This window comes from Salvelinus fontinalis, chromosome 16, assembly GCF_029448725.1.
Source record: "Salvelinus fontinalis isolate EN_2023a chromosome 16, ASM2944872v1, whole genome shotgun sequence".
Lineage (NCBI taxonomy): Eukaryota > Metazoa > Chordata > Actinopteri > Salmoniformes > Salmonidae > Salvelinus > Salvelinus fontinalis.
The window spans coordinates 40,625,994-40,642,490 of record NC_074680.1 but is presented as its reverse complement, the minus strand read 5'-3'; the positions used below and the strand labels follow the sequence as shown (position 1 = coordinate 40,642,490).

Below are 16,497 nucleotides of genomic sequence, written 5' to 3'. Positions count from 1 at the left end.
CGAGCCCTAGGACCATGCCTCAAGACTACCTAGCTTGATGACTCCTTGCTGTCCCCAGTCCACCTGGTCGTGCTGCTGCTCCAGTTTCAACTATTCTGCCTGCGGCTATGGAACCCTGACCTGTTCACTGGATGTGCTACCTTGTTCCGGACCTGCTGGACTCTCTCTCTACCGCACCAGCTGTCTCTAACTCTGAATGATCGGCTATGAAAAGCCAACTGACATTTACTCCTGAGGTGCTGACCTGTTACACCCTCTACAACCATTGTAATTATTATTATCTGATCCTGCTGGTCATCTATGAACATTTGAACGTCTTGGCCATGTTCTGTTATAATCTCCACCCGACACAGCCAGAAGAGGACTGGCCACCCCTCAGAGCCTGGTTCCTCTCTAGGTTTCTTTAATAGGTTCTGGCTTTCTAGGGAGTTTTTCTTAGCCACCGTTCTTCTACATCTGCATTGCTTGCTGTTTGGGGATTTAGGCTAGGTTTTTGTGACATCGGCTGATGTAAAAAGGGCTTTATAAATAAATAAGGATTGATTAATTAAACATACAAGCTGACACATTTTTCCAGTCTGAAAGACTACAACTCGTGTAGGGGCGGTGCTTTGCGTTCTGGATAACTAATTTTTGCGCTTGTTTGTAATTAGCACCGCCAGACACAGGACACCACACGGGCATGATGACAAATGTTAGTGAAAAACAAACATTTTCCAAAAGAATCTTGGATATAGAAGTCGTTTTAAAGTAAACAATTATCCAAGTTTATGGGCACGCCCCATCTACCTAAGTGGGCGGCATTTGCATTCGCTATGAATGCTGGAGTTTGTGGTTCACTATGAGCAACCGAATACACAGGGAGTCAAAACTTCCCGATTCTACCAGTGAAATGAAAATGTGCTTGTGGTTTGGATCATTTATGTTTATGACCAAAAACGTAATGTTGTTAATATAGTAATGACTATAAATGTGCCAGTACCAAGGTGACATTTCTTTTTCATGTGGCTAATTTCACAGTGGTTTCAGAGTCCTGCAATATCAGTTATAATGCTAATATTTGTATAAACTCTTCAGTTGTGTTCTGTGAGTGTCACTGAGTAGACTGATACTCCATTTCATTGATCCACAATCCATAGGTAAGGTTGTACAGTGCAATATGAATGTCAATACGCATAATAGGCTGACTAGGGAGGGGATTTCCGACTGTCAAAGTCCCGCAATAAGATCTAGGATGCTAATAGAGAGCAATAGTAATGGCATCTTTTTGTAGGCACTAACTCCACCATGGTTCATTAGACAAAGACTATGAGGAAAATTAATGGCGTTTTTGTAGGGTGTTTGGATAAACGCCAAAAATAAGACCTGTGTTAAACACAGGCTTAGGAGATCTTATGTGTTTTGTTCTATGACATAATCTTTATCAGCTAACGTCATTTTTGTGAATTTTGAAGAATTTATGTAATAAAACACATCACAAAGGCGTCATAATTCCTAAAGGTCATGTTAACCGGACTGCTATTATCTCATAGAACATAAAATATAAATCATTCTCTCTGCTATTATTCTGATTTAAGTTTAACATGATCTCATGTTAACCTCAGACCTTATTTTCAACGTTTATTCCTTTCCCCAATTATTTTTCCCCACAGGGATGGCTTAACAATCTAACTTATTTCCAGGTTTTAGGACTACAAGCTGGCGAGTTCTATATTTTTATAAACTCTTATCCTCATAGTCCGCCATAGTGGACATGTCATAATACCCATAAAACATAAAGGTCAAACATGGAAATGGTTCCAATCGTCTTTCCACTATTTCCTTTTTCACATAGTGAATTTTACAAACACTTCATATTAATTATGTGTTTGGTTTAGGCTTACCTTGGCATGACGTTTTGATAAACGTGTAATTCTCTCTCGGAGAAGGTGAGTTTTATCAATACAGTTGAAGTCGGAAGTTTACATACACTTAGGTTGGAATCATTAAAACTCATTTTTCAACCACTCCATAAATTTCTTGTTGACAAACTATAGTTTTGGCAAGTCAATTAGGACATCTACTTTGTGCATGACATACACATGTAATTCTTCCAACAATTGTTGACAGACAGATAATTTCACTTATAATTCACTGTATCACAATTCCAGTGGGTCGGAAGTTTACATACACTAAGTTGACTGTGCCTTTAAACAGCTTGGAAAATTCCAGAAAATGATATCATGTCTTTAGAAGCTTCTGATAGGCTAATTGACATCATTTGAGTTAATTGGAGGTGTACCTGTGGATTTATTTCAAGGCCTACCTTCAAACTGAGGGCCTTTTTGCTTGATATCAGAAATCAGCCAAGACCTCAGAAAAAAAAAATGTAGACCTCCAAAAGTCTGGTTCATTCTTGGGAGCAATTTCCAAACGCCTGAAGGTACCACGTTCATCTGTACAAACAATAGTATGCAAGTATAAACACCATGGGACCACGCAGCTGTCATACCGCTCAGGAAGGAGACGCGTTCTGTCTCCTAGAGATGAACGTACTTTGGTGCGAAAAGTGCAAATCAATCCCAGAACAACCGCAAAGGGCCGTGTGAAGATGCTGGAGGAAACGGGTACAAAAGTATCTATATCCACAGTAAAACGAGTCCTATATCAACATAACCTGAAAGGCCGCTCAGCAAGGAAGAAGCCACTGCTGCAAACCGTCATTAAAAAAGCCAGACTACGGTTTGCAACTGCACATGAGGACAAAGATCGTACTTTTTGGAGAAATGTCCTCTGGTTTGATGAAACAAAAATAGAACTGTTTCGCCATAAAGGACCATTGTTATGTTTGGAGGAAAAAGGGGGAGGCTTGCAAGCCGAAGAACACCATCCCAACCGCGAAGCACGGGGGTGCCAGCATCACGTTGTGGGGGTGATTTGCTACAGGAGGGACTGGTGCACTTCACAAAATATATTGCATCATGAGGTAGGAAAAGTATGTGGATATATTGAAGAAACATCTCAAGACATCCGTCAGGAAGCTAAAGCTTGGTCGCAAATGGGTCTTCCAAATGGACAATGACCCCAAGCATATTTCCAAAGTTGTGGCAAAATGGCTTAAGGACCACAAAGTCAAGGTATTGGAGTGGCCTTCACAAAGCCCTGACCTCAATCCCATAGAATATTGTGGGCAGAACTGAAAAAGCCTGTGCGAGCAAGGAGGCCTAAAAACCTTACTCAGTTACACCAGCTCTGTCAGGAGGAATGGGCCAAAATTCACCCAACTTATTGTGGGAAGCTTGTGGAAGGCTACCCGAAACGTTTGACCCAAGTTAAACAATTTAAAGGCAACGCTACCAAATACTAATTGAGTGTATGTAAACTTCTGACCCACTGGGAATGTGATGAAAGAAATAAAAGCTGAAATAAATCATTCTCTTTACTATTATTCTGACATTTCACATTCTTAAAATAAAGTGGTGATCCTAACTGACCTAAGACAGGAAATTTTTGCTAGGATTAAATGTCAGGAATTGTAAAACTGAGTTTAAACATATTTGGCTAAGGTGTATGTAAACTTCCGACTTCAACTGTATATTCGCCTCAATTTACTCAAAGAAATTCTAAATGCTCATTAGCAACAGAGAAGACCTCAGCAACACTACTAATTCCTGCAGGAAATTGCTGCATGTCATCTCTACCCGACACTGTCAGCTACCGTTCCCCAGCACGATCAGAGACCTGTGCCCAATCCATGATGAATCCATGTGCTGTATTGCATTGAATTGAATAAAGTGTTGAACTTTCCCTTTCTCTGTCATAGCTAGCCATTGACTACACTTTAGCTAGCTAATTAGCAGAGAAGTAGATCAAAAATATTTTTGTATTACTAGACCACTATAAATCTGGCAATGTGGAGAAGTGCAGCTATAGTGATGGGCAATTTACCAGTTTAATCAGGGCCAGCATGAGGGATAAAGTTGATTCTGTATCGGTGAGTGTAGCTATTAAGTTAAGTTTGAGCATCTCAGCAATATAATTTGGTATATACAGCTGTCAACATTCTACAAGGAAAGAGCCACTTAATCAATTATATAATCATTAACCAGATTTCTCAGGATACCAGACTTAGATGAGTGATAACTCAGTTCTAGAATGTTGTCATTGATGAGATAGAATCAAAAAATCTATTGACATTCATAATTGACGACCTCTGACAGACACATATAGTTCCTCCTGTCAGTACCTGTTTTCAGGGAAGACAATGGTCCATACATATTCCACATTGTTCACGCACACGCACACGCACACACACACACACACACACACACACACACACACACACACACACACACACACACACACACACACACACACACACACACACACACACACACACACACACACACACACACACACACACACACATTAGGCTCTCAGAATAGGTTATATTACATGCAAGTAATGTAGTTAACTTTATCATGGGCACAGTGGGAATGTATCATCCTTGCCTGTACCTGACATTGTTTGAAAACAAGTGAACAATGAATAAAGATCATACACAAACAACAGGCTCCTAGAATATGTTATAATGTATTACCTTCAAGTTTTGCTCAAAGCAGCTATCTAAAGTAATGTAGTTAACATAAGTTCAATCACAAAGGCTGGTCTGAGTGCATCTCCTCAGTTTCATTCAGTAGTACAACACAATTCACATTGCGATGTATCATGGGCAGAGGAAAATGGAAAATGGCAGCTGCAGACCTGAGTGTGGTCACTGGGTTTCTGGTCCACCCATCTGAAATACTTTTAACGTTTTTTTACTAGCTAGCTAACTTGATTACTAAAATGGTAACATTTATATGAAAATACTATAACCCACAGACTTGACTGTAGTAATGGTAAAATAGACTGGGTTTTACTCTATCTGCACATCTAAAATCCTTCTATGTGGATGAGACATTTCTGTTGGGGTGGAGGAATTATCTGGAATGATTAACTAGATGATCAGGACAGTCTAGGGTACTATTTGTCCGAAGAGGTGAACTATTGCAATGAGCTATACGACCTTACTTAAGATTCAAATTCTCAAGGAGGAAGTTAAAACCCTCAGCCGTGAGGTCACTGAGGTTAGAGAAATGTGTGTGTGGGGGGGGGGGGGGTCCACGCTGCACCTTGAGTGATTCTGTCAAAGCACAGGATGTGTGCCTACACAAAACACAGACCTTATATGAAGTAGTTTTAAAATCCTCTACAAAAAAATGAATGGTGGAAAAAACGATTGGAACCATTTCAGGGTTTTAATGCTAGGTTTTATGGGTATTATGACTCATACTGTGGCTGGCTTCACATAGGTGTTCCTCGTCTGAGGTGAGCAGGATGATTATGAGATGGAGTTAGGTTGGGATGCCACCGGGCCGCATGCAAAGTCGGGAAAAGAAGAACATTTGGACAGGGACACAGAATGGTGGATTTCTGAGGAGGAATGGAGGTGGAAAAAGAGGAAGAAGAGATCGAAGAGAATGACGAAAGCAGATCGAAGAGAATGACGAAAGAGGTTGGATTTGAATCTGAGGAAGATGACCATAACAATGGAGATGGGGTGTCAAAGAAGATTGGTTTTGAGTGCAAATAGAGTGAGCTGTGCGCCTGACCGAGTTCTGGAGGTGAAATGGAAGGGAATGAGGGCGAGTTAAGTGAGGTGGAAAGTGTGGTGAAGAGTTCAGAACCAGAGCCTGGCATCAATGGACATGATAAAGAAAAATCTGGTCCAGTAGGAGTTCCATTTTTGGAGAAAGTGAATCTTTGCCTTTTGACAGATCCATTTGTGGTTTCAGGCTGGGTGAGAAAGGGTTGGTTCAGGCTGGGTGAGAAAGGGTTGGTTGGTTGCAGTTGAATCAGTGAAGGTAACCTGTAACGTTAATGGACTTGTAATATATTTTTGTGTTTCTTCTGATCAGAGGGAGCAGGCACTCGGTGAGTCAGAGTCTCTACCAGACAAAGTCATGTTAGGATATGGCAGTTATCCTGTTAGAGCCTTTTGTGCTGAATCCACTGCTCTGTTTCAGGTGTTTTTTTGTTATTACATACAGCCGGAAATAAACGTTGGATATCAGTGCAGAGGTATCTCACCAGCATTACGACCAGGAATACGACTTTCCCGAATTGGATCCTTTGTCCGTACACCCCAGGGCAATTGAACTTATCCCAGAGGCTGCTCCAAGTCGCCACCAGCAGAGAAGAGGTTTTCGGAGTGGACACCATCCACCACTTAGTACTCACTAATGTTAAGTCTCTGGACAATGGTCATGTCACAGCAGTTTGTAGGATGGAGATTCCAAGATGTGGGAAGTGTGCAGGGGGGCATGGGATAGAATATTGTGGAGTCTCGGTGGATAAAGTTTTGTGTCAACTGCAGGGGTGCCCATGTTTCTGTGGATCGGACATGTCCGGTGCGAGAGAGGCAGGTTGAGGTGGCTAGAGTCAGAGTAGTGCAGAAGGCATCGTATACTGATGTAACGGATGTGAAATGGCTAGCTAGTTAGCGGGTACGCGCTAGTAGCGTTTCAATCAGTTACGTCACTTGCTCTGAAACCTAGATGTAGTGTTGCCCCTTGCTCTGCAAGGGCCGCGGTCTTTGTGGAGCGATGGGTAACGATGCTTCGTGGGCGACCGTTGTTGATGTGTGCAGAAGGTCCCTGGTTCGCGCCCGTGTTGGGGCGAGGGGACGCCGTAAAGTTATACTATTACACTGAGGTAGTGAAGAAAGTAGAGGAGGATGGGTCAAGGGTGAGGGATCCTGAGAGGATCCCTGTGAGTAGTAGACCTATGCCTCCATTGAGGGATAGGCCAACGAGTGAAATATGCTGTAAGGTTAGCTTCTTAGTGTTCATAGCAATGGTTATCAACTGTACCGCAGAAATGGAATGTAAATCCCAGAAAATAGATGTTGTGGTGGCAGCTGCAGAGAAGTATTTGGGTATACGAGATTGGACGTCAACAGGGTGTGTTGAGTGGTGGTGTACCGGCCTCCCAGGCCGTTGGCATGGTGCATGAGTAGGTGGGGACAAAGTATTGGAGTGAGCTAGTGGGTTTTGGATGAGTGTAAGGTTAGTTTGAAGGGTGTGTTTTATTTTAGATTTGTAAATTTCGTTTTTTATTTTCCCCTTTTCCTATTTTGTATTACAAAGTATAATGGATTTATATTATAGTCCAGCTGGGGGCGGTAATGCAACATATTTGACGCAAACCGAAGAAGAATAGGTGTTCCTCTTTGAAAACAGCCTGATACAAAGTTAACACACTCCCACACATTTCTCCTCCTCCGTTTCGCAGCACGTCCACCACACCAGGAAGTCAGAGTCGGGTACGTACGCGCTCTATTTTTGTCTGTTCTTGAAGAACACATAATGCATAATTCAACCTCATAAACGGACATTTAGAAGTTAAGACTATCCTGAACGAAAGGCAGTAGAATAAGACTGCTTGTCTGGACCTGTGACTGACGGGGGTGAACGCTTTTGTCTCTTCAGTTTAAAACTTTAATGCACTGATCTTGCAAACAAAGATAGCCTATGCTTCGCAAAGAAAGTATTGAGTAGGCCTATTGTAGCTGTATTTGTCATATCACCCCCTATATGGAACTTCAGCAGCCCTTATATAGTTGAATACGAAACGTAAAAATGTTAGATTGTATCAGTTTGGATTGGAACGTTGCAATGTTAGTCTGCACCTGCGCGTTCTTATGGAAGATGTGTCAAGCTTTGTACTTTCATGGCGCCTTCCTGTGTGGTAGTGGTCTACACTGAAGCTTACCCTTCCACCTGTAAGACAAGTACACATTTTGTAATATCTACAATGATTCCCCCCCCCCCCCCCCCCCCCCCCCCTGGGTATCATTTCAAGCCACCAATTTCAAGACACCAGACGTCAAATCACTTACTCAAATTAAATCTTTCACATGCGCCGAATACAACAGGTGTAGGTAGATCTTACCGTGTATTGCTTACTTACAAGCCCTTAACCAACAATGCAGTTCAAGAAATGGAGTTAAGAAAATATTTGCTTGTTCATTTTTTTAAACTTTTGTTTATTTAGTAACACAAGAAAATTACATAACGAGGCTATATACAGGCGATACCGGTAACCGGTTAGTCGAGGTAATTTGTAAAGTGACTATGCATAGATGATAAACAGCGAGTAGCAGCAGTGTACGAACAAGGAGGAGGGGTGTCAATGTAAATAGTCCGGGTGACCATTTGATTAATTTTTCAGCAGTCTTATGGCTTGGGGGTAGAAGCACAGTTGGTTAGGAGCCCGTAAAACGGCAGCCATCTCTTCCGGCGCCATCCAGAGCGACTCAAACGCGACAGCCACATCTGTAGTGTAGCCTACAGTAAGCCAGGCAACAATCAATTTGAGACCCATATGTCTCTCCAGAATCTTCCCTATGTGCTCTGGCAGTAAACTAACATGACTTAGGCATGTAATTACTAATATTTATGCAGATGTTTTTGTTTCAACAGCGTGGATCCAGATGTTACTAAAATGAAGCGGAAAAGCAAAGTACTGAATGATGAAAAATTCACCAAGAAACGTAGATTGGAAGCTGTTAAAGAGGAAGAAGATGGCAGAGAGGATCATGGGACAACATTTAATGACCACTCCACCTCTCCCTCGGTCAGTGCCTCCCATCAATTATCTGATCGATAGATTGATTTGTAATGGCTTACAGTTTTCTTCTATTTTTGTTGTTCATTTTTAGGGTTTGGGAGATATTGGAGTTATTGAAAGCATCACCATAAAGAATTTCATGTGTCACCATTTGCTTGGTCCATTCCAGTTCGGGCCCAATGTGAACTTCATTGTTGGCAACAATGGAAGTAAGAAAGATTTTTAAACTGATACTTTGTATTGGTTAAAGGACTCCCCATAGACATGTTTTTGATGCCTTCCCTTAACTTTTTAACCCTTCTCCAACAGTCATTATAACTGAATTTGAATAGTGAATTCAAGTTACAGTTTCCCCCTGTCTATAATAGCTTAGTTGCTATTCGTTGTACTGTGAGTCGGACCTATTTCTGCTATGTTATTGTGCCATGGTATTTTCACCAGATTTTGTTTTGCAGGTGGGAAAAGTGCCATACTGACTGCTCTAATAGTGGGCCTTGGTGGAAAGGCCACCATCACAAACAGAGGAGCATCTTTGAAGGGTTTTGTGAAAAATGGTGAAAGGTCAGTTCTAGTTACTTATATTACATTGACACCCATTCCATATCTCTCTTTTTTATGCACAGTGTAAATTCTCATTACCGCTGAGTTTGCAAATAGATCTTTTGAATGTAATGTAAACAATAGACCTGCTTGTGGGTGAACTTATTTCCAGCACAGCGGATGTTACAGTGAAACTGAGAAACAGAGGACCAGACGCGTACAAAGGGGATGTCTACGGGGAATGCATTTCTATTGAACAAAGGATTTCTAGTGATGGTGTTCGGACGTGCAGGTTGAAGAGTAAAACAGGTAATAGTTTAAATCTGTCAGGTCTGTCGGTCCGTCTGGCCGGTCCGTCTGGTCGGTCTGTCTGTGTCTGTCCGGCCGGCAGGTCGGTCTGTCCGGCCGGCAGGTCGGTCAGTCTGTCCGTGTCTGTCAGGTCGGTTTGTCTGTCCGGCCGTCAGGTCAGTCTGTCCGTGTCGGTCTGTCCGTGTCTGTCAGGTCAGTCTGTCCGTGTCTGTCAGGTCGGTCTGTCCGTGTCTGTCAGGTCGGTCTGTCCGTGTCTGTCAGGTCGGTCTGTCCGTGTCTGTCAGGTCGGTCTGTCCGTGTCTGTCAGGTCGGTCTGTCCGTGTCTGTCAGGTCGGTCTGTCCGTGTCTGTCCGGCCGTCAGGTCGGTCTGTCCGTGTCTGTCAGGTCGGTCTGTCCGTGTCTGTCAGGTCAGTCTGTCCGTGTCTGTCAGGTCTGTCTGTCCGTGTCTGTCCGGCCGTCAGGTCGGTCTGTCCGTGTCTGTCAGGTCGGTCTGTCCGTGTCTGTCAGGTCGGTCTGTCCGTGTCTGTCAGGTCGGTTTGTCCGTGTCTGTCCGGCCGTCAGGTTGGTCTGTCTGGCCGTTTTCTTTATCTCTTCTCTATTTTAATCAACCTTTACCTTCTATTCCAGGGCACTTGGTTTCAAATAAAAAGGATGAATTGACTGCAATTTTAGATCACTTCAACATCCAGGTATTGTGTGTGTGTGTGTGTGTGTGTATATATATATATATATATATATAGTGTGTGTGTGTTTTATTGAAAGTGAATGATGTTATTTATTTTTAATTACACTTAAGTTCCAAAGTTTGTGGTCACCCGCAATGTCAACAGGGAAGAGGTGACTCCGGGATGCTGGCCTTCTAGGCAGAGTTCCTCTGTCCAGTGTGTGTTATTTTTCCCATCTTAATCTTTTATTTTTATTGGCCAGTCTGAGATATGGCTTTTTCTTTGCAACTCTGCCTAGAAGACCAGCATCCCGAAGTCGTCTCTTCACTGTTGACGTTGAGCATGTTGTTTTGCGGGTACTATTTAATGAAGCTGCCAGTTGAGGACTTGTGAGGTGTCTGTTTCTCAAACTAGACACTCTAATGTACTTGTCCTCTTGCTCAGTTGTGCACCGGGGCCTCCCACTCTTCTTTCTATTCTGGTAAGAGCCAATTTGTGCTGTTCTGTGAAGGGAGTAGTACACAGTGTTGTACCAGATCTTCAGTTTCTTGGCGATTTCTCGCATGGAATAGCCTTCATTTCTCAGAACAAGAATAGACTGACAAATTTCAGAAGTAAGGTCTTTGTTCCTGGTCATTTTGAGCCTGTAATCGAACCCACAAATGCTGATGCTCCAGATACTCAACTAGTCTAAAGAAGGCCAGTTTTATTGCTTCTTTAATCAGAACAACAGTTTTCAGCTGTGCTAACATAATTGTAAAAGGGTTTTCTAATGAGCAATTATCCTTTTTAAAAGGATAAAATGGGATTAGCTAACACAACGTGCCATTGGAACACAGGAGTGATGGTTGCTGATAATGGGCCTCTGTGCGCCTATGTAGATATTCCATTAAAAATCAGCCGTTTCCAGCTACAATAGTCATTTATAACATTAACAATGTCTACACTGTATTTCTGACCAATTTGATGTTATTTTAAATGTACAAAAAATTGGCTTTTCTTTCAAAAACAAAGACATTTCCAAGTGACCCCAAACTTTGGAAAGGTAGTGTATGTTCCTATTTGAAAAACCTCTTTTGCTGTTTACTGTAAATCACAGGTGGATAACCCAGTCTCAATTCTTAACCAAGAAATGAGTAAGCAATTTCTCCATTCAAAAAGCGAAGCAGATAAGTATAAGGTACAGTTGTAATTTAAGCTCTTTGTCCTTGTTTTGTAATTTAAGCTCTTTGTCCTTGTTTTGTAATTTAAGCTCTGTCATTTTCTTGTCTACATGTTTGTGGTGCTTGTTTTTTTTTGTCATTCATTTTTGTCCCATATGCAATTCTAATTCTGTGTCCACTTCATCATGCGCAACCAAAGTTCCTTCTGGGGATTCATTTGTAAAAATATTTATGTAGTTCTTCATGAAAGCGACTCTACTGGAGCAGATGAAGAGAGACTACATCCACATCAAACAGACTAAAGCAGTGACCAGAGAACAGGTTGAGAGGCAAGAGGAGGTAATGCTATCGCATGGAAATTACATTTTATGGGGGCCCGAAAATGAAGGGATTACATTTTTAAAGTGCATTTCATACATGGTCACACATACACTTAATGATTTTTTAATTTTTTTTTATTCGATTTAAAAAAAAAGATGACAATGTAACATTACGTATGTACCTGGTTTGTTAGAGGTTTTCAATTAAATTACCCCGTACAGAAATATAAACGCAACATGCAACAATTTAAAAGATTTTACTGAGTTACAGTTGATATAAGGATATCAGTCAATTACAATAAATTCCTTAGGCCATAATCTATGGATTTCACATGACTGGGAATACAGATAGTTGGTCACAGATACCTTAAAAAAAGGTAGGGGCGTGGATTTAAAAAATTGTCAGTATTTGGTGTGACCACCATTTGCCTCATGTAGCGGGACACATTTCCTAACATTTTCTGGTAACCGCTCTGGTGGACATTCCTGCTGTCAGTATGACAATTGCACACTCCCTCAACTTGAGACATCTGTGGCATTGTTGTGTGACAAAACTTCACATTTTAGAGTGGCCTTTTATTGTCCCCAGCACAAAGTGCACCTGTGTAATGATCATGCTGTTTAATCAGCTTCTTGATAATCCATCCAGCTGACAGGTGTGGCATATCTTGGCAAAGGAGAAATGCTCACTAACAGGGATGTAAACAAATTTGTGCACAACATTTTAGAGAAATAAGATTTTTGTCCGTATGGAACATTTCTGAGATCTTTTATTTCAGCTCATGAAGCATGGCACCAACACTTCACATGTTGCATTTCTATTTTTGGTTAGTACATAAATAGGACAGTAAGTTAAGACTAACCATGTTTTATCTTTTGCTTTCAGTGTCTAAAAGATCTCAAGCAGGAGTTTTTGCAGAAGAAGGAGAGGTATGAAAACCTGTCATCTGTTGGTAAGATGAAGGAGACTCTGGAGGAACTCAAGAAGATGATGGCATGGTGCTTGGTAGGACTTTACTTGGTTGTTTCTCATTCACCATTTTGTTTAGTTTGGGCTAAGTCAAAGCCATTCAAAAGTGTTGGAAATTCTTTGAAAAACTGCATAAATTATTTTCTGCGAGAAAATAATATGGTCATGTCACCTCTGTTTTGTTACTTTCAGGTGAGAGAAAAGGAGCGGTTGGTCCAACAGCTACAGGAACAGATGGACACAGAGGAAAGTAATCACAAACACGAAGAAAACCTTCAACTCTGTCAGGTATTTGTGAAGTATATTTGTCTCAGTACACTACATTACCAAAAGTATGTGGACACCTGACACCTCATCGGAACATCTCATTCCAAAATCATGGGTATTAATATGGAGTTGAACCCCCCTTTGCTGCTTTAACAGCCTCCACTCTTCTGGAAAGGATTTCCACTAGATGTTGGAACATTGCTGCGGGGACTTGCCACGAGAGCATTAGTGAGATTGGGCAGTGATGTTGGGCGATTAGGCCTGGCTCGCAGTCGGCGTTACAATTCATACCAAAGGCGTTCGATGGGGTTGAGGACAGGGCTCTATGCAGGCCAGTCAAGTTCTTCCACAACGATCTCAACAAACCATTCCTGTATAGATCTCGCTTTGTGCAGCGGGGGCATTGTCATACTGAAACAGGAAAGGGCCTTCCCCAAACAGTTGCCACAAAGTTGGATGCACAGAATTGTCTAGAATGTCATTGTGTGCTGTAGCGTTAAGATTTCCCTTCACTGGAACTAAGGGGCCTGAACCATGAAAAACAGCCCCATATCATTATTCCTCCTCCATCAAACTTTATAGTCGGCACTATGCATTGGGACAGGTAGCGTAGTCCTGGCATCCGCCAAACCCATATTCGTCCGTCGGACTGCTAGATGGAGAAACGTGATTCATCACTCCAGAGAAAGCGTTTCCACTGCTCCAGAGTCAAATGGTGGCGAGCTTTACACCACTCCAGCTGACACTTGGCATTGCGCATGGTGATCTTAGGCTTGTGTGGGGCTGCTCGGCCATGGAAATCCATTTCATGAAGCTCTCGACGAAAAGTTATTTTGCTGACGTTTCTTCCCGTAATCAAAATAAACATGTTGGATGAATGAGTCTCTTGTGAGATTGCAAATGTAGACTTCATTACCATATTACACTTACACACTACAGTACCTCTCATCTTCAGTTTGGAACTTGGTAGTGAGTGTTTCAGTGGTAGTGAGTGTTTCAACCATGGACAGACGATTTTTAAGCCCTACGCGCTTCAGCCCTCGGCGGTCCCGTTCTGTCAGCTTGTGTGGCCTACCACTGCCGTTGTTGCTCCTAGACGTTTCCACTTCACAATAACAGCACCACTTACAGTTGACCGGGGCAGCTCTAGCAGGGCAGACATTTTACAAACTGACTTGTTGGATAGGTGTCATCCTATAACGATGCCATGTTGAAAGTCACTGAGCTCTTCAGTAAGTCCATTTGACTACCAATGTTTGTCTATGGAGATTGCATGGATGTGTGCTCAATTTTATGTCAGCAACGGGTGTGGCTGAAGTAGCCGAATCTACTCATTTAAAGGGGTGTCCACATACTTTTGTGTGAGTGTGTGTGTATATATATATATAGTGTATGCTGTCAGTTGGATCTGTTGAGAAATCCATTGGAGAAACTCTTATGATTTTCTTAGAAATCCTGCCTGTGTTATATCTTAAAGGTCCAATGCAGCCATTTTTTATCTCAATATTTAATCATATCTGGGTTACATTTTAAGTACCTTACTGTGAATGAATTGACTGTGAATTACTGTGAATATACTGTGAATTATTTTATTTTTTAAAGATTCTTAGCTTTAAAAAAAATTCTCAAGCAGGAATTTTGCTTGGGAGTGGGGAGGGGGAAACTGAAATGGAACTCTTATTGACAGAGGTTCAGAACTATTTTTATTATTGGTCTATTAACTAATTTACTGCATGGTGATGTCACCATGGAAGGCCAAAACTCCATCCCACCTAAACAGGCTGAAATTTCAGGTGGTCTTTTCAAACAGCTCTTACACTAAAACGGCATATAATTATTTTCACAATTTCACAGTATTATTTCAACAGTGTGGAAATGTATTTAAAGCACATAAAAATCTATTTTTTCACTGCACTGGGCCTTTAATGTTTTCCTCTCTTTTCCCTCCAGAATAAAGTGACAGTAGCTGAAAAGAAATTGCAGGAGATCCAGAGCAGGCTTCACAGTCGGAAAGAAGAGGAGGAGTCACTGTCAGAGGACTGTCGGAAGATAAAGGAAGAAGTAAAGTCAAAGAATAAAGCTCAGAAAGAGCAGGAGGTAAGAGGCTGAGTTGAGGTCAATCCCATTCCAGGAAGTAAATGTAGGTTTACGGCCAAAATGGCACCTATTACCTATGTAGTGCACTATTGTTGACCAGGGACCATAGGGCTCTGTTCAAAGTAGTGTACTTCATAGGGTATAAGGTGCTGTTTAGGACTAACATGAAATGTCCATTTTCCTCACTAATATCCTTGCTTACCGATACTTTTCTGTATGTTTGCAGCACTTTGATGAAATGCAATACCTTTGTCTGAGCTGTATTTTATGCTGTTGTATTGTAGGTGGTGTACTTCCGTGCTGTGAACAAACTGAAGCAATCAGAGAAGGAACAGTCCCTTCTTCACGAGAGAATTCACAAAGTGAAAAATATGTGAGAGATTTTTGAGTGATAGTCAATGTTTGGTAGAATATACTGTGAAAGGATTAACTGCCCGTGTTGGATAGTAGTAATTGAACTACGTTTTGCAGTAGCTAGGTGGTAGTTAAACTAAATTCAAATATAGGTAGTGTTTTCAGTAGTTCATTACTTTTTAGCCATGTAGCGGTCTAGCTAACTACTGGAACTTTTTTCCCTAAAAGAACTGAAAGTATGGGTGAAGTAGGCATCACATCTTCCTAATTCTGACTTGAAACAGTTTTTGTGTTTTAATAGTCTAAATGACACGTTCTAGTAACATCTGACTCCAGATCGATCTGTTCTTTCAATTTGTGGTCTATAACATCTCAGATTTAGATAGAATAATTTTTCGCGAAGTACTTTGGATGTAGTGAACTGCTTTTTCAAAGTAACTTAAGTAAACTACATTTTTCTTAACTTCTTCCAGTGTGAAGTAATTGGTAGCTTCACAAACTATGTTTTCAGAGTAGCTTCCTCAACACTGTTAACTGCACACACTGATTTACGTAAGCATGAATAGTCATTGCATTGTGGTCTGGTCCACATTTTTTAGTTACATAACTACTGTCGTTTGGATTTCCTTGCATACATTCAGCTTTTGTTGAAATGATCTTTTGATGTAACCATGTAGTGGGAGTCAGAACAAGAAGGCCGAGGCAGAGCACACCAAGAGACTGCTGAAGATCTCCAGTCTGAGGACGCAGTTGGAGAAGCATGAGACGCAGTGCACCGCTCTGAATCAGGAGATCAAGGACAGGCAACAGGCTCTGTTCAAAGGGAAGGAGGAGTTGGACAAACTACGGTAATGGAAAACGATTCAAAGTCTATTTTCTTTCTCTTCCAAGAATGTGGTCTTATCATATTGTACAGTATGATAAGATCAGATAAAAACCTGTTATTTTTAAACGATTAAGTCCGATGAATTCTGTTTGCATTCTTCTACCTGGGGCATTCTTCTACCTGGGGCATTCTTCTACCTGGGGCATTCTTCTACCTGGGGCATTCTTCTACCTGGGGCATTCTTCTACCTGGGGCATTCTTCTACCTGTGGCATTCTTCTACCTGTGGCATTCTTCTACCTGTGGCATTCTTCTACCTGTGGCATTCTTCTACC

At 41.6% G+C, this 16,497-nt stretch overlaps 1 protein-coding gene across 2 annotated transcripts in view; it reads left to right on the top strand.

The window, feature by feature from the left end:
• The first annotated feature begins 7,259 nt into the window (after nt 1-7,259).
• smc6 (structural maintenance of chromosomes 6) overlaps nt 7,260-16,497 on the top strand; it is a 31,649-nt gene continuing 22,411 nt past the window's right edge. Inside the window, exons 1-13 of one of the 2 annotated variants that reach the window (XM_055865421.1) lie at nt 7,260-7,345; nt 8,505-8,658; nt 8,744-8,861; nt 9,108-9,213; nt 9,365-9,501; nt 10,129-10,190; nt 11,266-11,346; nt 11,567-11,668; nt 12,536-12,655; nt 12,812-12,907; nt 14,837-14,983; nt 15,268-15,356; nt 16,015-16,185. In XM_055865421.1, the coding sequence (XP_055721396.1) occupies nt 8,527-8,658; nt 8,744-8,861; nt 9,108-9,213; nt 9,365-9,501; nt 10,129-10,190; nt 11,266-11,346; nt 11,567-11,668; nt 12,536-12,655; nt 12,812-12,907; nt 14,837-14,983; nt 15,268-15,356; nt 16,015-16,185 (1,361 nt within the window). In that variant the 5' untranslated portion in view covers nt 7,260-7,345; nt 8,505-8,526. The other variant, XM_055865420.1, reaches the window with a different exon arrangement.